The following is a 25,028-nucleotide window of genomic DNA, read 5'->3' as shown; positions in this document are numbered from 1 at the left end:
CAGCCCAGTTTCAGCCCATCATAACCCAGTTTCAGCCTGTGTACTGAAGTTGAGCCTGCCCTTCAATTTCATCCTAGATTCGCTACTGGTTCCCATGTAGGCCACCATCAAAGCAGCGCCGGCATACACAATCGGATATCCGCTGACGCCGGCCATAGACTAGTTTTACCTTAGTCCGGTATAGTTTTTAGTTAAAAATGTTTAAAATATATTGGATGTTATCTAGTTTATATGAAATCTGCCGTCCTTGCATAATTTTTGTCGGATTGATTTAAAATGTTGTTGAAATGTATGCAGGAGGCGTTGGATAGCTGCCCCGCAACCGTGTCCACGGATGCGAGAGGAATTTTGCAGTCGCCCTCGGAGATGCCATTAAGCCCATGATTTGCATAGTTTGAAGAGAGCCATGCGTGTAAGAAACGATCGGCGTGCCAGTCGCTGAGCTAAATCTTGACGATAAATGACAAGTTCGAGATCGAGAGAAAACAACAGCATGCACCCAAAAGTCTAAGAGTACATTACGCAACAGTGGGACATGACACTGCCTGGCGGTGACGTCACCGGGCGTGCGTGACTTTGGCAAGCTTGGCGCCGCCGTCCGGCACCTCCAGCCGCAGCTCCTCGACCAGCTTGTCGAGGTTCTCGTACGCCGACCCCCCGGGCGCCGTCGCCGCCTCGGCACGAGCCTTCCACTCAGCGGCGCGGCGCCTCATCTCCTCGCCCTTCTCCCCTCCGCCCATGAGCTCCTCGATGTGCGCCACGACCTGCTCTCGCCGCAGCTGCTCGTCCAGGCGCAGCCCGACGCCCCACTCCCCGCACACGTATCGGCTGTTGATGTACTGGTCCGCGAACCCCGGCGCGCAGATCATCGGCACACCCGCCCAGATGCTCTCCGTCGTCGAGTTCCACCCGCTGTGCGTCAGGAAGCCCCCCACGGCGCGGTGCCGCAGCACCTGCTCCTGCGCGCACCACTCGGCGATGAAGCGCCGGCCCTTGGTCTCCGCGAGGAAGTCGGCCGGCAGGGCCTCCATGCCGCGGTCGCCGGCGACAAGCCCGGGGCGCACGACCCAGAGGAACGGGCGGTTGCTGGCGGCGAGGCCCCACGCGAACTCCGCCAGCTGGTCCAGCGACAGCACCGCCAGGCTCCCGAAGCTGACGTACAGCACCGACCCCGCCGCCGGTTGCGCGTCCAGCCACGCCATGCACGCCGCGTCCTCCTCCCACAGGCTCAGCCCGGACGCGCCGTGGTCGACGCGGCGGTGCATGGCGGCAGCGAGCGGCCCGATGGTGTACACGCGCGGGAACTCGTCCCGGAGCGCGCCCAGGACGTCTGGCTCGAGCTCGTCGAACGTGTTGAGGATGAGGCCCTGCGCCCTGCCGCAGCTGTTGGCCTCCTCCTCCTCCACGCGCAGGCCGAACCCGTTTGGCTCCACCGTCCGGACGAAGCTGGAGATGTCGCCGAGCCGCACCGTCGGCATCCCGGCGATCCAGTCGATCGGCGTGTCCAGGTACCCGTTGGTCAAGTAGCTCTCATCTGCAGAGCCAAGAAACAGACACGGATTGAACATTTGCATCGATCCATATACACCAGTGCGACACATGCAGCATCCATGTGCGCTCATGCAGCGATCATCAAGCATGACGAGCGCGGGCGATGGGCCGATCGTTCAGATAGGTGTACCTTTGAGCGGCGTGTAGCCTCTCTGTGTGAGCTGGCGCAGCCGGAGCGTGCAGACGAAGCCGACGGCGCTGGTGCCCCAGATGACGAAGGACGGCACGCCGAGCTCCTCCGCGACGCCGAGCACGAAGCTGGCGAGGCCGCTGAGCACGACGCAGGTGACGGGCGGCACGCCCTCTTGCTCCCCGAGTCGGCGCGCCAGGTCCACCAGCGGCGGGCCGCAGCTCCTCCGCAGCGACAGGTAGAGCCTCACCGTCTTGTCTGGCGAGGCGCGGTCGGCGTCGTCCAGCCCGTCGGGCACGGACTCGAACCGGAATCCGTCCCGGCCGGCGAGCCGCGCGCCGCCCGTCCGCAGCAGGCGCTTGTGGTTGTGCTCGGTGTTGACGAAGGTGACGTGCACCCCGCGCGAGTGCAGCAGCTCCGCCAGCTTCAGCGTCGGGTTGATGTGGCCCGAGCACGGGAACGGGAACATCATCGCGTGCGCCCTCCTCTCCTCCGCCATGGCCGCTCCCATCGGTCTGTCCTGCCTCTGCCACCACTAGCTCTAGCTCCTGCTCACTCGATCGCACTGCGCTACAAGTACAAACACATCCTCCAAATGAGCGCGCTGTGACGGGCTAGCTAAATAGGCGAGCTGGCTAGCTGGTCATCGTCGTCGTCGTCGTCGCGGCTTTCGAAGCGGATATGTGTGTGATGTTACCTTGGATTTGGTCACGGCGCATATATTCACGGTCTGCGAGACAAGATCGTGTCCTCCGGAACAAAATCTCCCCGGCTCCTGGTGGGAAGATCTCCCGCGCGCGCCACACGTGACCGGGCAAAGCCGGTCGGGCTGCCCTTCTTCCCTGGCCTCACCCTCCTTCCCCTCGCTGTCGAGCTCGAGCTGACCGACGACGACTAGCTACACAAGTATACTCTGACAGAGAAACTGATAAGTGTACAAAAACAAAAGCAAAACCAATACAGCTACATGGCGTAGAGCCGTATCCACTATCCAGTATCCTTTGGAGCCCTGGACACGTGATCCGCTCTGACGGCCGGCTTGGCGCGGCGTGGCTGGCCGCGGAATAACAAAACGTATTCGCCATCCCGTTCTCTCCCGCCCCCGAGATTCACCGGATCCAGGTAGCCCAATCGCCCCGCTGACACGGCCGCCGCGATCGAGGCGTGGGATATGTTTACGGCAGCCGGAGCCGGAGCTTTCCGGGGAGCAGGAAACGATGACCGCGACCATTGTTTTCCCATTTTCATATGACTTGATTGAAGCACTTGTCTATTCTTCCGAGCATCGGGTCGATGGGGCCGCGGGGAAAAGGGCCATGCCGGGGGCTTTTATATGGGAGCTACGGGATGAGATGGCGATCCCTGCAACTGAGAAGCCCCAGGAAATCTTTCGGGGATCGGATGGGTTGTTCGCTTCTGGGACTGCAGGGCGTTCTTGTTTTTGTTCCATCCCATTGCTGATGAGTGATGAGTGCGCGGCGCGATCAATCGTGGATGCTCCTCTTCCTTGGTCTACAGTCTAGTAAAAGCACATCACTGTATTCTCATTGTATATCCGTAGAAAGATTGAAAGCTGTCTTTCTAAGATGGCGCCGGGAACTTTCGAAAGTCATGATATCGGATCGCCCTATTACGTCTTGGGATACGGAAATTGGAAAAATGTGCCAATCTGTTTTTCTTTTCAGCTTCCCTAGAGTTAATTGCATGAAACTACCATATTTCGGCACGTCGTAACGAATTGGTATCACTAGTCACATTTTTTGCAAGTCAGTACCAACTCTCATCCTAAGTGTTGCAAAACGGTCTGACGCCTGTATAAGCACGTATTGACCGTGTATCTGACCGAGCGGTCCCACCTGTCAGGTGACATGCTGGTCAACCCGCGCACACTGCTCCGCTGACTAGGACGAAGCCAGCTCGGTCGTTCTTGGCTCTGTCGAACCGGTTCCAACATGACGAACCCTAGCTCCCATTCCCCCATCTCTTTCCCCTTGCAGCGTGGCTCTCTGGCGATGGCAGCGGCGGTGACGGTGGTTGTAGCAGTGGTAGTGGTGTGGGCGGCTACGAAGACCTTCCCGGCCTCGGGAGTGATGAGCACGTAGGTCTCGACAGCGGCGGCTCCAGTTCGTTTTACTCGAGCGACGATGAGGATTTGGAGGAGGCGCCGCTGTCCATGGAGCGGCGGGTGAGGCTGGCAGAGATTTGGGTGGCCAACCCTACCACTAGCCATCACTGGACCAGTGGAGTTGGTGGCGTGCTGCAAGTCCCTCTCCTCTCTTCTTTCTGCCTAGTTCAAATTGGGAGCTAGGGTTAGTTTTACTGGAATTTTCAATTTTGCTATCAATTGTAGTTTGGATGACGCTGTTTGGGATGTTAGGATGCACTTTGATGCTTAACATAATTTGGACAAGAGGATATGCAACTCAGATGTAACATTTCAAAATCTATATGCACTGTTGCAAACACAAGGATTTTCTTTCTCTCATGAATTGTACCACATGAAGAATTTAGGCATAGGAGAGGAGAGAGAGAGCATGGCTTAGAATTGATTGTCACAAGCATCAAATTGCAGAAACTAAAGAAGGACTATGAGCATACTTTAGTTCTTCATTTGTTAGCGAGGGCAACAACAACACCTTTTAGTAAAGTATGTCACATAGAAGAAGAATTAGCAACAATATTGTATGAACCACCTGTTGTGTATGATCTCAGTGATCCTGCTGTGCTTGTTGTTGATGAAGAAGGTGTTGTTTTTCAGAGTCAGTGCAGGGGTGGTACTACTCAACCTACTGCTATGTGCACACATGAGAGCAGAAATTTCAGTAAGGGGAAGCTCAAAGCTGTAATGAAGGAAGAACCACTGCTAGAGGAGGCACATAATAGTAGTGATGATTCTGGGGCTGCATATGATAGTGATAACAAACCTTTCTGTATGGAGAAGTACAAGATTTCTGAAGACACAGAGATAATACAGGGGAATTGAGGGAGTCCTGGATTAGGGGGTCTCCGGACAGCCGGACTATATCCTTTGACCGGACTGTTGGACTATGAAGATATAAGATTGAAGACTTCGTCCCGTGTCCGGATGGGACTCTACTTGGCGTGGAAGGCAAGCTAGGCAATACGGATATGTATATTTCCTCCTTTGTAACCGACCTTGTGTAACCCTAGCCCCCTCCGGTGTCTATATAAACCGGAGGGTTTTAGTCCGTAGGACAACATACAATCATACCATAGGCTAGCTTCTAGGGTTTAGCCTCTCCGACCTCGTGGTAGATCAACTCTTGTACTACTCATATTATCAAGAATAAATCAAGCAGGACGTAGGGTTTTTACCTCCATCAAGAGGGCCCGAACCTGGGTAAAACATCGTGTCCCCTGCCTCCTGTTACCATCCGCCTTGGACGCACAGTTCGGGACCCCCTACCCGAGATCCGCCGGTTTTGACACCGACATTGGTGCTTTCATTGAGAGTTCCTCTGTGTCGTCGTCATTAGGCTGGATGGCTCATTCGATCATCGATAGCGATGCAGTTCAGGGTGAGACTTTTGTCCCCAGACAGATCTTTGTGTTCGGCAGCTTCGCACCGCGGGCCAATTCGCTTGGCCATCTGGAGCAGATCAAGAGTTACGCCCCTGGCCACCAGGTCAGGTTTGGAAGCTTAAACTACATGGTCGATATCCGCGGAGACTTGATCTTCGATGGATTCGAGCCCCTGCCTAGTGCGCCACACGGTCACGAGGAGCATGATTTAGCTCTGCCATTGGACTGTGCTCAGGAGATCGCGCCGGCAGCCACTCCGACCCTCAATTTGGAGCCAGATGCGCCGTCCATGGACGGGTGGATAGACCCCGCCACAGAGGCCGCACTCTCATCGGCGATCGAGCCGAGTATCGACCTTACCCTTCACGGGAGCCGTGACGCCGAACTACCAGATTCTTCTGAGGCCACGGACTCCGAACCGCCTGTGCCCATGCCTATCGAATCCGACTGGGTGCCGATCATGGAGTTTACCTCCGCGGATATTTTTCAGCACTCGCCCTTCGGCGACATATTGAACTCATTAAGGTCTCTCTCCTTGTCAGGAGAGTCCTGGCCGAACTATGTTCGGCAGGATTGGGATGCGGATGACAAAGAAATTTGCCGCCCACCCACCACCCACTTAGTAGCCACTGTCGACGACTTAACCGACATGCTTGACTTCGACTCCGAAGACATCGACGGTATGGACGACGATGCGGGAGACGAAGAGGAACCACTGCCCACAATGCGAAACACCCATTTGGTACCAATGATGTTGTGGTTGTTGTCGGGCTTCTCGACCAATGTCCACACTTGATTTCTCAAAGTTGTGAGCTCTTCATGCATAGCGTTTATCCATTCCGGATCCTCCAATGCTTCTTCAACCTTCATAGGTTCAATGCTAGAGATGAATGAGTAATGTTCACAAAAGTTAGCTAAACGAGTTTTAGAGCGAGTGATTCTCCTGGTTTGGATATCATTGTAGATTTGCTCAACGGGATGATCTTTGGCAATTCTTGCTCGAACTCGTGAAAGCTTTTGCTTGGGTCAGGGTGGAACATCCTCTTCATATTGTTCTTCTTCTTGGCCTTATTCATTGTTGACATTGTCGTTCTCTTGTCGTGGTGGAGAAGGAGGTTGTTGATGTTCATCTTGGTGCGCTCCCTCGTTTTCTTCATCTTGGCGTGTCCCACTTGTGGATGCTTCCGTATCAACTCTTGGTTCACCTTGTCATGAGGTAGAAGCTTACACTTGTACGGACGAGGCACTCTCCTTCACTTTCGTTGGACGAATCTTGCCAATGGACAAGTCTTGAATTGCTTCCGAAGGGTCTTTGTCTCCTACATCAATTGGCAATTGCTCTACTTGCGAGCCGTTAGATTCATCAAACTTCACATATACCGTCTCTTCAACCTTTCGAGTGAAATTGTTGTAGACACGGTAAGTGTGAGAGTTTGAGCCATAACCAAGTAGGAAACCTTCATGAGATTTAGGAGCAAATTTAGAACGACGATTCTTATCAAGAATGTAGCACTTTGAGCCGAATACTCGAAAGTATCCAACCTGGGGTTTGTTACCGGTGAGGAGCTCGTATGCCGTCTTGCCGAGTAGCTTGTGAAGATACAAGCGATTTATTGCATGACAAGTTGTCTCAACCGCTTCCGCCCAAAAGTGCTTTGGCGTTTTGTACTCATCAAGCATCGTTCTTGCCATCTCGATAAGAGTCCGGTTCTTCCTTTCAACAACTCCATTTTGTTGAGGTGTGTACGTAGCCAAGAACTTGTGTGAAATCCCTTCTTCGTCAAGAAAGGTGTCCACATTTGCGTTCTTGAACTCCGTTCCGTTGTCACTCCGAACCTTCTTGATCTTCACTTCAAAGTGATTTTGGGCCTTCCTAGCGAAGTTTTTGAAGATCTTTTGGACCTGCGATTTGTCATCAAGAAAGAACACCCACGTAAATCTTGAAAAATCATCAACTATGACTAGACCAAATGAGTTACCACCGAGACTCTTGTAGGCATTTGGACCAAAGAGATCCATGTGAAGTAGCTCGAGTGGTCTTCTTGTGGTCATGATTTTCTTCGCGTGGTGACTTCCTCCAACTTGTTTCCCTGCTTGACAAGCACTACTATCCTTGTCAAATATGACATCTTTTATTCCAAGGATATGATCACCTTTAATAAGCTTATCAAGATTTCGCATACCAACACGACCTAGTCTTCTATGCCACAACCAGCCTTTAGAAGATTTGGCAATTAAGCAAGTTTTAGGTTGAGCCTTTTTAGTGAAATCAACAATGTAAAGATCTCCTCTACGTATACCGGTAAAGACCATTTTATGATTATCTCTATGAAACACTTGGCAGTCTACTTCAGTAAATAGGACATTGAAACCGAAATCAGCAAGTCTAGATACTGAAAGTAAGTTCTAGCCAAGAGATTCAACGAGCATGACATTTTGTATGGAGCTATCATGTGAGATGGCCACCTTACCAAGGCCAACCACCTTACCCTTTGAATTATCACCAAAAGTGACATACTTTCGAGGGCCGTCATTTTCAGCAAGCTCATGGAACATGTCTTTATCTCCGGTCATATGATCAGTACATCCACTATCAAGGACCCATTCCTTTCCTCCAGCCATGTAGCCGCGAAGATTTTCCATAAGAGCAAAGTGTCTCATCGCATCATCGAGATCATAGTCACTATCATCATCATCATCCTCATCCTCATCCGAGTATTCATGTTCAACGTCATCTTGTGATTGATAAATTCCTAGAGAGGGCAATTCATTAGATAAATGATCATTTTTATAGTTATCTTTATGAATTCTAATAGCTCTGGAAATGATATTGCTAATGATTCCAACATCTCCTTTGGCACTCCTAAGATTAGTAAGCTCAAATAAGCAGTCACCAAATTTGGGATCATTGGAACTCATCTTAATCAAAGCAATAGACTTATGGAGGATTTCATCTAGATCTTTCAAGGAGTAATTAGGAAAGGGTTCCTCAAGAAATTTCCATATGGTGTAGGCACACTTAAGAGTCGGCAAACATCCAATCAAGTTTCTAGGCAAGCCTCTAGTGATAAGATTAACAGTTCTAAGATTGTGAATCATGTCAATATCTTCATCTAGGGTAGGGTGCAAAGGATCAACATGAGGTGCACAAGAGCTAGTAATGTACTTGTTCAAATGATATTCATTGAAAATCTCAAGCATTTCATTTTTCCACTCATGAAAATACTCTCCATCAAGAATAGGCACTCTATGTCTAAGACTCCCCAAAGTAGACACATCCATCTTCCTCCAATGGTGTTTAAACCAAGGCAATGGAGACCAATGCTCTAATACCAATTGAAAGGATCGAGAAGAGGTGTCTAGAGGGGGGGGGTGATTAGACACTAATTGCCAAAAGTTGCAGTTTTTAATATTCTTAAGTTTAAGTGGAGTTTAAAAAACAAGTTTAACAAACACAATACATATCAAGCAAGCATGTAATGAGTATATGAGCAGCGGGAAGTAAAGCATGCAACTTGCAAGAATGTAAGGAGAAGGGTTTGGAGTATTCAAACGCAATTGGAGACACGAAGGTTTTTGTCGTGGTTCCGATAGGTGGTGCTATCGTACATCCACGTTGATGGAGACATCAACCCACGGAGGGTAACGGTTGCGCGAGTCCACGGAGGGCTCCACCCACAAAGGGTCCATGAAGAAGCAACCTTGTCTATTCCATCACGGTCGTCGCCCACGAAGGACTTGCCTCACTAGCGGTAGATCTTCACAAAGTAGGTGATCTCCTTGCCCTTACAAACTCCTTGGTTCAACTCCACAATCTTGTCGGAGGCTCACAAGTGACACCTAGCCAATCTAGGAGACACCACTCTCCAAGAAGTAACAAATGGTGTGTTGATGATGAACTCCTTGCTCTTGTGCTTCAAATGATAGTCTCCCCAACACTCAACTCTCTCTCTCTCTCACAGGATTTGGATTTGATGGAAAGAAGATTTGAGTGGAAAGCAACTTGGGGAAGGCTAGAGATCAAGATTCATATGGTTGGAATGGAATATCTTGACCTCAACACAAGTGTAGGTGGTTCTCTCTCAGAAAATGTGTATTGGAAGTGTAGGTATGTTCTGATGGCTCTCTCAACGAATGAAGAGTGGGTGGAGGGGTATATATAGCCTCCACACAGAATCTAACTGTTGCACACAATTTGCCAAACTCGGTGGGACCGAATGGTTAAACTCGGTCGGACCGATTCAGCAAACCTAGTGACTGTTAGAATTTTCGGTGGGACTGAGATGCAACTCGGTAGGACCGATATGGTTAGGGTTAGGGCATAACGTAATCTTGGTGTGACCGATTACACAAACTCGGTGGGACCGATTTTGGTAATAAGCTAACCAGAGAGTTGGTCAGGTAAACTCGGTGGGACCGATTCGCTCATCTCGGTGAGACCGAAATGTTACAAAAGGGAAACAGAGAGTTTACATTGCAATCTCGGTGGGACCGATCGCTCACCTCGGTAAGACTGAAACGTTATGAAGGGAAACAGAGAGATTACAATCCCATCTCGGTGAGACCGAGATCCCTATCGGTGAGACCGATTTGCCTAGGGTTTGTGGCAGTGGCTATGACATTTGAAACTCGGTGGCGCCGGATAGATAGAATCGGTGGGGCCGAGTTTGAGTTTTGGTTTAGGTCATATGTGGATGTGGGAAGGTAGTTGAGGGTTTTGGAGCATATCACTAAGCACTTTGAGCAAGCAAGCCATTAAGCAACACCTCATCCCCTCTTGATAGTATTGGCTTTTCCTATAGACTCAATGTGATCTTGGATCACTAAAATAGAAAATGTAGAGTCTTGATCTTGAAGCTTGAGCCAATCCTTTGTCCTTAGCATCTTGAAGGGGTTCCACATCCTCTAGTCCATGCCACTCCATTGTTGAACTTATCTGAAACATACTAGGTAAAAGTGTTAGTCCAACAAGAGATATGTTGACATTAATTACCAAAACCACACAGGGAGCACTTGTGCTTTCACACACCCAAAGAAGGAAATGGCGACGGGACAGCGGAGGATGACCCATCCAAGAAGCAACCCAAGCGCCAACGTCAGCGGCGCCGCTCTAAGTCTCGCCAAAGCAAAAGCGGTGACACCGGCATAGGAGATAATAACACTCTAGACAGTGCCGAAGACGACAACAATCCCCTCCAGCAAGATTTAGGGCAGGAGGATGGAGAAGCCAGCCCTTCCGAGAGAGCGGCAGATGGAGAGGCGGAGGATGATAATTACATGCCCCCCTCCGAAGACGAGGCAAGCCTCGACGATGACGAATTTGTCGTGCCTGAGGATCCCGTCAAACAAGAGCGCTTCAAGCGTCGGCTTATAGCCACGGCAAATAGCCTTAAGAAAAAGCAACAGCAGCTTCAAGCTGGTCAAGATTTGCTAGCTGACAGATGGACTGAAGTCCTTGCGGCCGAGGAATATAAACTTGAACGCCCCTCCAAGAGTTACCCAAAGTGCAGGTTGCTACCCCGACTGGAGGAGGAAGCATCAAAACCTACATCTCCGGCGTATGACGCGGCTGATCGGCCACCTCGTGGCCGCGACAAAGAGGCATTCCAGCCAAAAGTTCAGCCCGCACCCCGACGCTACTCAAATAAAAATGTCAAGACATGGGGAAATACACCAGACCTGCGAGACGTATTGGAGGACAAAGCAAAACACACAAGATCGATCTACGGATCGCAAGGGCGCGCCACTATGCGAGACGATAACCGTCACGCCGGATACAGTAAAAGTAAGTCCGGCCTGGCCAAACACAACGGACAAGACTCATTTGAGCTGCGTCGCGATATAGCCCAGTACAGAGGCGCCGCACACCCCCTATGCTTCATAGACGAAGTAATGGATCATCAAATCCCAGAGGGTTTCAAATCCGTAAATATAGAATCATACGACGGCACAACAGATCCTGCAGTATGGATCGAGGACTTCCTCCTGCACATCCACATGGCCCGCAGTGACGATCTACACACCATCAAATACCTCCCACTTAAACTCAAAGGACCAGCTCGGCATTGGCTCAACAGCCTGCCAGCAGAATCCATTGGATGTTGGGAGGATCTGGAAGCCACATTCCTTGACAACTTCCAGGGCACTTATGTGCGACCACCAGATGCCGATGACTTGAGCCACATAATTCAGCAGCCAGAGGAATCAGCCAGGAAATTCTGGACACGGTTCCTAACAAAGAAAAATCAAATCGTCGACTGTCCGGATGCAGAGGCCCTAGCAGCTTTTAAGCACAACATCCACGACGAGTGGCTCGCCTGGCACCTTGGCTAGGAAAAGCCGAAATCTATGGCAGCCCTCACGACACTCATGACCCGCTTTTGCGCGGGAGAAGACAGCTGGCTGGCTTGCAGCAATAACATATCAAAGAACCATGGTACTTCGGATACCAAGGATGGCAATGGTAGGTCACGTCGCAACTAACACAAGCATCACATTAACAACGATAATACCGAGGATACGGCAGTCAATGCCGGATTCAGAGGCTCTAAACCCGGTCAGCGGAAAAAGCCATTCAAAAGAAGCACTCTAGGCCCATCCAGTTTGGACCGTATACTCGATCGCTCGTGTCAAATACACGGCACCCCCGACAAGCCAGCCAACCACACCAACATGGATTGTTGGGTGTTTAAGCAGGACAACAAGTTAAATGCCGAAAACAAGGATAAGGGGTCACATAGCGATGACGAGGAGGAGCCCCGGCAGCCGAACACCGGAGGACAGAAGAGGTTCCCCCCACAAGTGCGGACGGTGAACATGATATATGCAACCCACATCCCCAAGAGGGAGCGGAAGCATGCGCTAAGGGACGTATATGCGTTGGAGCCAGTCGCCCCAAAGCTCAACCCATGGTCCTCCTGTCCGATCACCTTCGATCGTAGGGACCACCCCACTAGTATCCGTCATGGCGGATTCGCCGCACTGGTCCTAGACCCAATCATTGACGGATTTCACCTCACTCGAGTCCTCATGGACGGTGGCAGCAGCCTGAACTTGCTTTATCAGGACACAATGCACAAAATGGGTATAGACCCCTCATGGATCAAACCCACAAAAACGACCTTCAAAGGCGTCATACCAGGTGTAGAGGCCCATTGCAAAGGCTCAGTCACACTGGAAGTGGTCTTCGGATCCCCGGATAACTTCCGAAGCGAGGAGTTAATCTTCGATATAGTCCCGTTCCGCAGCGGCTATCATGCACTGCTCGGGCGAACCACATTTGCGAGATTCAATGCGGTACCGCATTATGCATACCTCAAGCTCAAGATGCCAGGACCTCAGGGGGTCATCACAGTCAATGGAAACACAGAGCGCTCTCTCTGCATGGAGGAGCACACTGCGGCCCTCGCAGCAGAAGCGCAAAGCAACCTCTTAAGGAAATCCACCAGTTCGGCGATTCAAGACTCGGACACCTTCAAGCGCACCCGGAGTAATCGGCAACAAGACCTCCTGGCACGTTCCGAGCTCGCATAGCAATGCGGCCCCCACCCCAGTACCAGCCAAACGGCGAAATCTGTGCCACGTGTACATAATTATGCATTAAAAATACCATGGGCACAGGGGGGAGGGGGCACGACTACGGCACGCCCCAAGACGCGGCTCAACCGCACTAGGGGCTTCCCGTTTTGTTATTTTTCTCTCTTTCAGGACTTTAATCTGTGGAAACCCCGTCCGGCAGTATGGTTGCCGGACACACGATGCAACAACCGAGGAGGCAGAAAGCTACGTCGCACCACGGAACTCTCAGGTGGTCTCTGACAACGAGTGAAATACCTTCTTTAAATACCATTCCTCAGCTTGCCCTTGGAGGGGACATGTCAAATAGTCCTACTCTTTGCTTATCGCACTACTTGTATCATTCTGCTTTACGCACCTTTTTGAATAAACAATGCATAGCACTAGACTATTATCCCATTCTCTATTCCTCTTATATATATATATGTTCATTCATGACATTCAGCACCCGTACACTCTGGTACGGCCAATACGCCAGGGGCTTAAGCGTACCCCATAATACAGCGTGAGAAGTCCGAACACTTTGACAGTGCGGCACCCCGAACTTATAGCATTATATGCATCAGCTCCGAATCATGTCTTGGGTCAATAGTTGGGTTTACCCGGCTCCCATGTTTTGGTACCTTACGTTCCGCTATATCGGCTAAGATAGCATTGGGAGAACTACTGCGATTGTGCCCCGGTTTAGCTGGGCTAAGCACCTCAGTAGAGAAAGCTAAAACTGACTGTCATGATAAGGCGAGAGACTGGTCGCTGTTCGAGAGGTTTCAAGTCCCTAAAGATTTATGCCGCTTAGAGCGAGGAGTCGGCTTTGTCCGGCTTAAGGCGTGTATAGCGCCCCGAATTCGGCCTTCCGAATACTAGGGCTTCGCCAAAATTTAAAATTATATAATTCTATGGCTAAGTGAGAGTGATAAAGCATTATAGTCTGATTGCCTTGTTTGTTGTGCTGAGCACCTCCCTCGAAGGACCAAAAAATGGGAACAAGAGTGCTCAGGTTTATCCCGAACACCCCAGCACTCGTGACATGGGGGCAGAAGCCTACGACTAGCCATCTCTTAGATTTGATAAACAGCCGAACAGAAGGTAATATTTTAAATTCAAACAAGCGTTGCATAGCGCATATGAACAAGTTTTCATAATACAGGATCACACGAGCAAGTTCATTCAAATATTACATCTTTCGCACACTCGTCCGCTACAAGACGGGCACCCTTCAGGACCCCCTCATAATACATCTTGGCGTGGCGATGCTCCTTGCCCTGCGGCGACCCCTCCTTCACCAGCTTCTCGGTGTCCATCTTGGCCTAGTGCACCTTTGCACGGGCAAAAGCCCGGCGTGCACCTTCTATGCAGACGGACCGCTTGATGACTTTCAGCTGTGGACAGGCATCCACAAGCCGCCTCACCAGGCCGAAGTAGTTGTTGGGAAGGGCTTTGCCAGGCCACATCCGGACTATAAAGCCCTTCATGGCCTATTCGGCCGCCTTGTGCAGCTCGACCAGTTGCTTCAGCTAGTCGCTCACAGGCATCGGGTGTTCGGTCCCAGTATACTGAGACCAGAACAACTTCTCCGTCGAGATTCCCTCCACGTCCTGGTAATATTCCGCGGCATCCGACACGCTGCGGGGCAAATCTAGAATGCTCCTTGAGAGCTCCGGATTCGGGTAAGTAACAAGTAATTTACTTGCACGTGCTTGCTTTGCATATTGAATGCCTTACCCGCCGCTATCTTCCTCATTGCGTCAATCTCATGGAGGGATTTTTGGGCTTCGGCCTTGGCATTCTTTGCGCTCTCGAGGGCCGCGGCAAGCTCAGACTCTCGCGTCTTCGAGTCAAGCTCCAAAGTCTCGTGCTTCATCACGAGAGCCTGGAGCTCTTGCTGCACCTCGCCCATCTGTGCCTCTTGCTTTTCCCGCTCGGTGCGCTCCTTTGCCACTTTGTCTTCGGCCTCAGACAGCGCTTGCTTCAGGGTCGCCACCTCGGTCGTGGCCCCTGGCACATTCATGATGATCCTGTCATTTCACAACCACATTTTCTTTTATATATATAGACAATGTATTACTTACCTTTGTTCTCCTCGAGCTGCCTCTTGGCAAGGCCGAGCTCTTTCTTGGACCCCTCAAGGTCCTGCTTCAGTGCAGCAACCTTTGCAGTCAGTGCGGCAGAGGTCAGCAGCGAAGCCTGCATACGCATACAGACATACTTATATTAGACTCCTGCATATTTATTTGATCCTCTATTCGGCTTTTCTTTGTGAACACCAAACAGAGGATCAGGGGCTACTGTCTATGCGGTAATATTTTTCCTATATTTTCAATACTTACCTCAAAGCCTGTTAGAAGGCTGGCACAGGCTTCAGTCACTCCGCTCTTGGCGGACTGAACCTTCTTGATCACCGCACTCATAATAGTGCGGTGTTCTTCATCGATGGAAGCGCCTCAAAGCGCTCCCAACAGGTTGTCCAGTGCCTTTGGATGGACAAAGGTCACCGGCACGGGCGTCTTGCCCCTTTTGGAAGGGGGCCGCCTGCCCGAGTCCGGAACCACTGGAGGTTCCGGCGCGGTGTTCGGCTGAGAGCCGAACTTGGAGCCCCCGGGAGTCTTGCTCCCTTTGCTCCTGGAGTCCGGAAGGTTGCCTTGAGGCGCCTCCGGGACTGTCTCCCCCCAGCTCAGTGCCCCTTGAGACAATACCTCGACATTGTTCGTAGGGCAAGGGGAGGAGGCGCTCGAAAGTGGATCGCTATCCATATCCGACGAGTCCAAGGAACCGCCCGACGAGGATACGTCGATACGAGCTTGGGGCGGTCTGCATAATCATATTCGGTGTTAGGAGAAGCAGTGTGACAAAGGTATGCTATGAGTTACTCTGGTATCCGAATACTTACGACTTCGCCAGGGGCTTGGCCCTGAGCAGCCACTCGTCTTCATCTTCGGCGGTGGTGGCGGAGCAGTCCGAAAGAAGAGTCCTTCCCTTCTTGGACCCTTCGGCCTCCCCGGTTGGGGCGGCCTTCCTTTTCTTGTCTCCCCTGGCTGGAGGGGAAGCATCTTCATCTTCCTCCTCATTTTCATGGGAGGAGAGCGTCGCGGAGTTATCGGACGATGAGTCCGGTACCACCTGGCGCCGGGAACTCTTTCGGGTTCCCTTGGCCTTCTTCTTTGGTCTTATCCGGCACCTCATAAGGAGCCGGAGTCAGCATCTCCGTCATGAGAGCGTCCGCAGTGTCTTCGGGCAGAGGGGCCGGACAGTCAATTTGCTCCGATGCCTCCACCTAGTCCTATCAAAGGCATGGGAGCTCAGACCCCGCACATGGTTAAGCTATGGGAAAAAAATATCCTACCAGATGTATAGAACTTACCGGATTTGCAGGGCGCTTCACGCTTAGCCCGCGGTCCTCGGTGAGAGAGGGAGGGACCTCTGTGCCCTTGAACATCACCCTCTAGACGTCTTTGTGCGTCGTGTCGAAGAGCTCACTTAGAGTCTGGTGTCGGCCGGTTCGAACTCCCATAAGTTGAAATCCCGTTGTTGACACGGGAGGATCCGGCGGAAGAGCATGACCCGGACTATATTGACAAGCTTAAGTTTCTTGCTTGTCATGTTCCGGATATACTTCTGGAGTCCGTCCAGCTCCACCGATGAACCCCAGGACAGGCCCTTCTCCTTCCAGGAAGTGAGCCGCGTGGGGATTCCGGATCGAAACTCGGGGGCCGCCACCCAGTTGGTGTCGCGCGGCTCGGTGATGTAGAACCACCCTGATTGCCACCCCTTTACGGTCTCCACGAAGGAGCCCTCGAGCCATGCAACGTTGGGCATTTTGCCCACCATGGCTCCGCCGCATTCCGCTTGTTGGCCACCCACCACCTTCGGCTTGATATTGAAGGTCTTCAGCCACAGGCCAAAGTGGGGCCGGATGCAGAGGAAAGCCTCGCACACGACGATGAACGCCGAGATGTTGAGGATGAAATTCGGGGCCAGATCATGAAAGTCCAGCCCGTAGTAGAACATGAGGCCGCATACGAATGGATGGAGGGGAAACCCCAATCCGCAGACGAAATGGGGGAGGAAAACCACCCTTTCGTGAGGTTCCAGGGTAGGGACGATCTGCCCCGCGGCTGGCAGCTGGTGCGCGATATCCGCGGCTAAGTATCCGGCTCCATGTAACTTTTTGATGTGCCCCTCCGTGACGGAGGAGGCAATCCACTTGCCCCCCGCTCCAGACATGTTTGGAGAGAGTTGAGGAGGAGGATGCGGACTTGGGCGCTGGAGCTCGAGTGCGCAAGAATGGATGAGCAAGGAGGAAGAAGGCATGGGTAGAAAAAGGTGAGATCTTATCCCTTTATAAGGACGGACTAAACTATGCACCCCCCACTTGCCTGATAAAACTCGCTTATCCCTCAAGCGCCATAATTGATGGCGCGGTTGGGTTACCCACGTCCGTATTGATGAGAATCCCGTAATAAGGGGAACACTATCTCTGCTTTGACAAGACGTGTCAAGAAATCGCCTCACGTTATGTGCGGGGGCTGGGTGAAGAAAAACGGTTTGAATAATTACCGGGCCATGGCATGATGTCATGCTGCCAAAATGTGTCAGCAGATTAGATTTGTGGTAATATTATTCTCTCTACGGTGGTATGTGAAACTTATTTTGCAGGGTCAGACACTATCCTTGTATTCAAATTCTTCCGTGGTGTATTCGGAGGAGGAACCCGCCTTGTAATGCTGAAGACAACACTGTGCGCCGGACTCATCGTCATTGAAGCGTGGTTCAGGGGCTACTGAGGGAGTCTTGGATTAGGGGGTCTCCGGACAACCGGACTATATCCTTTGACCGGACTGTTGGACTATGAAGATACAAGATTGAAGACTTCGTCCCGTGTCCGGATGGGACTCTACTTGGCGTGGAAGGCAAGCTACGCGATACGGATATGTATATTTCCTCCTTTGTAACCGACCTTGTGTAACCCTAGCCCCCTCCGGTGTCTATATAAACCGGAGGGTTTTAGTCCATAGGACAACATACAATCATACCATAGGTTAGCTTCTAGGGTTTAGCCTCTCCGATCTCATGGTATATCAACTCTTGTACTACTCATATTATCAAGAATAAATCAAGCAGGACGTAGGGTTTTACCTCCATCAAGAGGGCCCGAACCTGGGTAAAACATCGTGTCCCCTGCCTCCTATTACCATCCGCCTTGGATGCACAGTTCGGGACCCCCTACCCGAGATCCGCCAGTTTTGACATCGATAGGAATAGACTAGCAGAGCAGGAAGATGAAGATCAAGGTGAAGATTCGAAAGAGGAACAAGTACATTACGAGGGTGACACTAAGGTTGAGGGTTTGTTTGAGATGGAGGATGAGGAGTGGGAGGAGGAGGAGGAGGTTAATGTTGTTGCAAGAGAAGAACCACCAATGCAACAACCTGCAAAAAAGGGAAGAAGCTGGAAATTAGGAGAAGCCCCACCAGTAGGTCACATTCAAGTGTGTTACAGGAGGTGAAACCTGATTTCAATCCTTCATCAGATGAACAAGATCATGGGTTGCTATTTGAGGATGAAGATGATGGACATGAGCCAGTATCATTTGTTCTAACAAAAGGCAGGAAGAGTAGGGCCAAGAAAAACAAACCTGGGATATGGTAGAATGACAAACTTTAGCAACCACATCAGCAATTATGTCTGTACATGTGCTTTAAGGATGAACAGTAATTCAGAGATGCTTTGTTGAACTTGCACATTACTTTTTTTAGAGTAGGCAATCGCGTACCTTAGCTTTATAGAAGGCAAAAAAATATGTACAAGAGAGAGATTACAGCAAGGCCTAAGCTGCACATCAAAGAGCTAGCCAGCCTAACACGCTCCACTCCTAATACCGTACACTACTACTCACAAAATATGCTAACTCCATGTGCTCCCGCTCTCACCCAAGACCTAAGTTCGTCGAAGACTTGGCTTGTGAAAAATGCAACAGTCAAGCTGGCTCTCGACGGTCCGAACACCAATCCGTTGTGATGCTTCCAAAGGTGCCAGCAAATGAGCATTGCCACCGAGTCGAAGCCCTTCTTGTTTTCCTTCGGTATGCGCGCGCGAGCCTCTAGCCACCAATCTTCAATCTTGTCATTCATCGTTGGAACCGGTGTGTCACGGATTCTAGCTTTCAGGAAGCAGCCGTGCCAGACCTGTCTCACGAAGACACAATGTTGGAGTATGTGATCCACCGAGTCTTCCTCTTGGGTGCAGATATAACAAGCAGAGGTGTGGTCTTCAGCCCATGTCGTAGTCGTCGATCCACCGTCTAGAGCCGATATTGCGTCGCAAGCCACATGAAGATCTTGCAGGACAGTGGCGCCCAGCATTTCCAGATTGTTGTAGCCGAAGCACAACGAATGCTGCCGTGCCATAGCATGTCATAAGTCGACTACGAGGTATAGGTGCCTGCATTGTTTCATCTCCATATGGGGGTGTCATTTTCCACCGGATCCAGCACTAGGTTAATCATTATGTCCCAGAGATTGATGATCTGCAACAACCCATCCGAACAGAGCTCTCCCAAGACATCATTCGCCCAACGATGGAGGCGCATCGCCTCGCTCAAGGTTCGCTTGTTCACCACTTGCGTGCGGACCCGAGCCAGAACCAATGGCGCAAACTCAGCTATGGATGATCCATCAATCCATCAATCCTTCCAGAATAGAATTCGCTCTCTGTTTCCTACTTTCCAGTGGACCAAGCTATTGAAAGCTGACTGCACCTGAGCATCCATAGATAGAGGTAAACCCTGCCATGGTCTAGCCTCATCCGTACGCCTCAGCCATTCCTATCTGAGCCTTAAAGCAAGTCCCTGCTTCTGGAGATCCAGCACTCCTAGTCCACCAAGCTGCTTAGGATGGCACACCCTTTGCCAGGAGACAAGGCATTTGCCGTCATAAATGTGATCAGTTCCAGCCCAAAAGAAAGCACGGTAGCTCTTGTCCACACGCTCCAACGCCCACTTTGGTGCATTGGCGACAAGCAGGGTGGTGAGTGGGTCGGGCACGGGTCACCGTGTTAACTAGAATCAGCCTGCCCGGCCTCTTCACCATGCCCCGCTGCCATCTTGGCAAGAAGTTGAGCACGTCGTCCACCACTGGCTGCCATTCCGAGCGGGTGAGTTGCTTGATGAAGAGATGCAAGCCAATGTACTTACACGGGAAAGATTCCATGCGCCACGGCAGAGCACGGGAGACCCTCTCCGTATCTGTCTCGTCAGCTCGAATCATAATCGCAGAGGACTTGGCAAAGTTGACATGTAATCCAGAAGCCGCACCAAACATTTGCAATGCCACTGTAGTGAAGCTCAAATCCACGACTGTAGGCCTGATAAACAGAATGACGTCGTCCGCGTAAATCGACAGTCGTTGGAAGCGTGAACAGCCTTGCATCACACTGATTGCGCCCCATTCTTGTGCCTTAACCATCAAAGTTGTGAGAGCATCCATCGCAATGACAAATAGTAGAGGGGACACCGGATCCCCTTGTCGTAGGCCTTTGGCGTGCTTGAACTTCTTCCCGGGACAACCATTAACCAACACCCGGGAGCTGGCAGTGGATAGAAGAATCGCCAATCTAGAGCACCAACGCTCTGAGAACCCTTTCGCCCGAAGAACCTCCAGCAGAAAGACCAAGAAAGCGAGTCAAAGATGCGGGAGATGTCAAGTTTGATCATGACCCTTTTGCTTTCTTTCTATGCAGATTCCTGGCCACCTACCGGACCAACATGAAATTTTCATGTATATTCCGCCTACTATGCATGCAGATTGATTGATACTGACCAGCTCTCCCATCCACAGACAAAGTCTCGAGGCCATCAATTTAGCGTTGATCTTGGGGATGCTATGAAGCAGGCTGATCGGCCTAAAGTCTCCAATTTGGCAAGCATCCGACTTTTAGGTATGAGGGTGATGATGGCTTGGTTAAGTATCCCAAATCCTCTTCCGTTGCCAAGTTGGAATTTATGAATCGCTGCCATAATGTCTCCCTTGATTATGTTCCAAGCTTTGTGAAAGAACAGACCAATGAAACAGTCCGGTCCCGGCGCCCGTTCAGCCGGCATGCTCTTGATGACCGAGAACACCTCCTCTTTCGTATATATGTCATCCAGCTCATGAAGATCCAGCTAAGTTATACCCAGAAAATCTAGGTCAATAGAGTGCTCTCTGGCCTGACAAGTGCCCATCAGGTCCTTATAAGCATTATATAATGCCTCCTCTTTGCCTTCTTGTTCGGTGATCACCATATCATCCTGGGTCAGTGCTGGGATAAAATTTCTTAGCTTCCTTCCATTGGCCACCAGATGGAATAGCTTAGTGTTGGCATCTCCCTCCGACAGCCATCTAAGGCGAGATCTTTGTCGTGCAATCGTGCGCTCAAGTGAAGCCAGACCCAGAGAAGTTAGCTTCAGAGTGTTACACATCCAACGTTCTTCAGTCGAGAGCACACGGTGATCCATAGCTCGATCCGACTGCAAGATGATCCAATTAGCCATAGCAATTTGCAGCTCACGTTCCCCACCTTGCGCTGGCCCCAAGCCGTGAGGTCATGTGTCGTTTTGCGCAGCAAGAAAATCCAGTCGGAGAAAGGGATCCGTAATGCTCAGATCACAAGTCCAGGCCTCCCGCACAGCCTCCTCGAAACCATCAAGCTTGGTCTAGAACACCTCGAAGCGGAAACGTCTGTGCGGCTATAAGTGCTCATCCAGAGCCAGGTGTAGAGGGCAGTGGTCAAATATGCTAGTGGAGTGAGCTTGAAGAATGGCATTCGGGTGGTTTAGCTCCCAGTCTACTGAAAGAAAAGCCCGATCTATTTTGGTAAGCGTGGGATTCTCTCTCTCATTACTCCAAGTGAAAGCTTGACCATGCAGAAAGAGCTCTTTGAGGCTGTTAGAATCTATAAACCGTATAAATTTACTCATCATTCTCTTGTCAAGAATTGTGTTACTTTTGTCGAAAGCCTGTAGAATGAGGTTAAAGTCTCCAATGACAAGCCACGGGCCAGGACAAAGAAGGCACCGCGCAGCCAACTCCTCCATGAAGTTGATTTTTTTTCATGGTCCTCCTGTGGCTCGTAAACCACCGACAGCCACCATGGGGCACCTTCACACGGCACCACATAGGCCGATATAAAGTTAGTGTCTCGAACACAGTTAGATATACCAGCCACCGACGAGTCCCACACTAATATGATACCTCCCCTCATACCCGAGGACGCTAAGTAAAAGAAGCCATCATACACCGGACCGAAGCATTGCATTATGGTAAATTGGTCAACTACATCCATCTTCGATTCTTGGATACACCATATACTAGCCCTAGTGGAATCAACTATCTCTCTCAATGCCTTCCTCCTAGCTAGATTGTTCAGACCACGAACATTCCAGCTCACCAACTCCATGTTGACGCGCGACATTGGGGAATCTCACGAACTCCACACTTGCCAGCAGTATCTAGTGTGCTACTGCCACCTGAGTCTCCATGCCCAGCTCCATAGGTAACGATTTGCCGAAGATCGCTGCAATGGTACGCAAGTGTCTATCTTGTAGGGGTGAGTCAAGCATCTCCCGCAGCTAGACCAACACTCCCTCCGTGATCGCAAGCTCATCCGATACGATGCCAAGGCTTTGAGTAGAACTATCTCAGCCGTCGACGCCTTGGAGTTTCTTGAGTTGGAGCTGATTGATCTTGTATTACGGCGCGACGTGAATGGATGTTGACCCGGACGAACACCATTGACCACTTCAATTTATTTTAGCAGGGGGGCGCTAATTTCTTCAGCACACCGGCACAAAAAGTTTTAATATTGCCCAATGCCACTTTCTCCTTGGATGACATGCGCGTCTCCACCTAGCTTTGATCGGGCAGGGTAGCTTGCACTTCCACTACATGCAGCCTAGGTGCGTCGATCTCATGCAATGTAGTCTTTTCACCCACCAGTCCCACTACAGGCCCACCATGGTAGCATCCAAGGCCGATGGCACAACATGCCGCTCGCAATCATTGGGCGCTAGCAGTTCCTCTACTGGGGCCCATCCTGCAGAGAGGCATCTGTCCTGGTCTGGCTCCACTTCCCTCGGGATGAGCGGCAGGGAGGCCGGCACCACACGCTCTCCCCCTAGCGCCTGCTCACATGGGCCAGATCGCGCGGGGTCCGCCACCATCGGGGCAACCTGATCTCTATCCCATCCTGTTTGTGTAGCAGCTGTCCTCTGCATCCCAATTTGCCGGACCCGCTCCATGACAGGAGGAGACCGCGCTAGTCCATCCTCATTGGCCATGATCTCATCAGTCCCCAACTTCTCCATTGGCTGGCAATGCTCCAATACAGGAGGGAGGGCGGCCCGCCTGCTCTCGATTGGCTGAATCAGTACCATCATCGGAGGGAAGGCGGACTGTCTGCTCTCATTCGCCAGTTTATCGTGAATCTCCATATCCTTTGTGCCCCTGTCTCTCTGCGTCGATGTGACCAGCTCGCGAGCTGTCACCACCCTAGTCTCCCGCGGTCTCCCCACCAGTCATTGGTTTGAACCCGTACCAGTCAGTCTCGACAATCCGTGGGCCAACCCCGTGGCCCCCAAAGTAGTAGTCGTCGTCATGCCTGGCACCATGGGCGGAATCCGCCAGTCTGAAGGGCCCACCCGGCCTTCTAGCACCTGCTGGTACAAGCGACCATGTCCACCGCTACCGGCGAAGTCCGACGTACCCCGTCTAGCCCCACGGGCATCGCAAACACCACGAGTCCAGGGGAGCATGGTCCACTCCCCCTGGATGCTGCCATTAGAGCTGTCTGGCAGTCCACTCTATCCGCTCCCACCATCTGAGCTAGGCGAACACTGCTAGAGCTCCGGTGGCGTATGGTCACGTATCCGCCTGATGTGAATAAGCGTAGGATACTCCAGCAACTGGCGAAAGGAGGGGCGACGAGCCCCCGGTTTCACCACAATCTCCGGCGGTTCAGGCACCCACAGCAAACGGCAGGCAGGAACCTCGTCCGGGTCAACACACCAAGCACGCAGCTTGCAGAGGGAGAGATCCTCTCTGTTGGCAGTCTCTAGCTCCAAGCTTTCAATCAGACATGAACTTCCCAATAACTCCGTCGCCGTCTCCCTCGACCAAGCATGCGGAGGCACTCCTTCAATCATCAGATCTACCTGAACTCGCATGAGCTTTGATTTGGCTTGCGCCTGCCGTAACCATGGCTTGATGAACAGCTTGAAAGCCTGGTGCTCTATGAACGGCACCCCCGGCGCTCTGTTATGGACCTCATGGGACGCAAAGACTACCAGAAAGTCTTCCGGGTGAAATTTGTGCACCGAAAAATGATGCCTTGGGATGTCGAGCTGCTCAGAGATGGCGATCGCCGCATCCACACATGAGACCTGTGGCCTGGCACCGCCCACATACATCTCCATCGTGAGCTGTAGGCGTTGCTCCAAATCCTCCATCCCTGCTGAGCGCGGCAGAATGCAGACCTATGCACGCGCTTGCTGGGGCAGGCCGACAGGCATGGTGGGAGGGAGACTGGGCGCAACTGGCGAGGGTGACGCCCAAGGCGCATCCTGCCTAGGCTCCATCAATCTCCTCCCCACCTCCGGCGTAAGCACCGGCGCCGGATCTGTCGGACGCGCCTTCGAGACCCTGGCGATGACCGCCCTACGCAGTTCCTCTGCCGAGATTGGACTACGTGACACCATGCACTGGGAAGACACATGCCCAGAGAAACCACATCGGATGCAGAGCGGCTCGTTGGTGCAGTCCTGCCGCCAGTGACCCTCCTGAAAACACCGGAAGCAGAGCCCATACAGATCTGGTGGAATCAGTCGCCTTTCGGAGGAAGAAGAGGATGCCCTGCTCTTGAGTCGGCCAGCCTCTAGAGTGCCTTGCGGGTAGGGCCCGGTCTGTGCCATGCCTCCGGCACCGGCACCGCAGCCCCAGTCTGGGCTACGCCAGCGGATGAGGAGTGCGCCGATCCCGGCGAGCCCAAGAGGCCAAGCCTGGACGCCACCGGCCTTTCGCGATGAAAAGAGGAGACGACGGAGGGCGGGCTGTGAGATCCCGACGCCATGGGGAGTGAGAGGGGAGGTGGAAGCCGGGCCCGGAGTGGCACTCGGTGGCGGGGAGGTTGGGCACCGGTGCCGGAGTGGCGGCCGGCGGGAAGCACACTAGGCGGCTAGTGGGAGGGAGAGGATCCAAAC

General features: G+C 51.8%; 1 protein-coding gene across 1 annotated transcript; it reads right to left on the bottom strand.

Annotated features, from left to right (window-relative positions):
* Nucleotides 1-367: 367 nt before the first annotated feature.
* LOC119327811 (UDP-glycosyltransferase 85A7-like) lies at nt 368-2,380 on the bottom strand. The gene is made up of 2 exons (XM_037600897.1): nt 1,682-2,380; nt 368-1,534 (listed from the first exon to the last, which is right to left on the bottom strand). The coding sequence occupies exons 1-2, from the start codon at nt 2,190-2,192 to the stop codon at nt 558-560; spliced, it is 1,488 nt and encodes a 495-aa protein (XP_037456794.1). The 5' UTR covers nt 2,193-2,380; the 3' UTR covers nt 368-557.
* Nucleotides 2,381-25,028: the final 22,648 nt, after the last annotated feature.

This window comes from Triticum dicoccoides, chromosome 7A (genome assembly GCF_002162155.2).
Source record: "Triticum dicoccoides isolate Atlit2015 ecotype Zavitan chromosome 7A, WEW_v2.0, whole genome shotgun sequence".
Lineage (NCBI taxonomy): Eukaryota > Viridiplantae > Streptophyta > Magnoliopsida > Poales > Poaceae > Triticum > Triticum dicoccoides.
The sequence above is the reverse complement of the archived record's forward strand: the minus strand, read 5'-3'. Positions and strand labels throughout refer to the sequence as shown.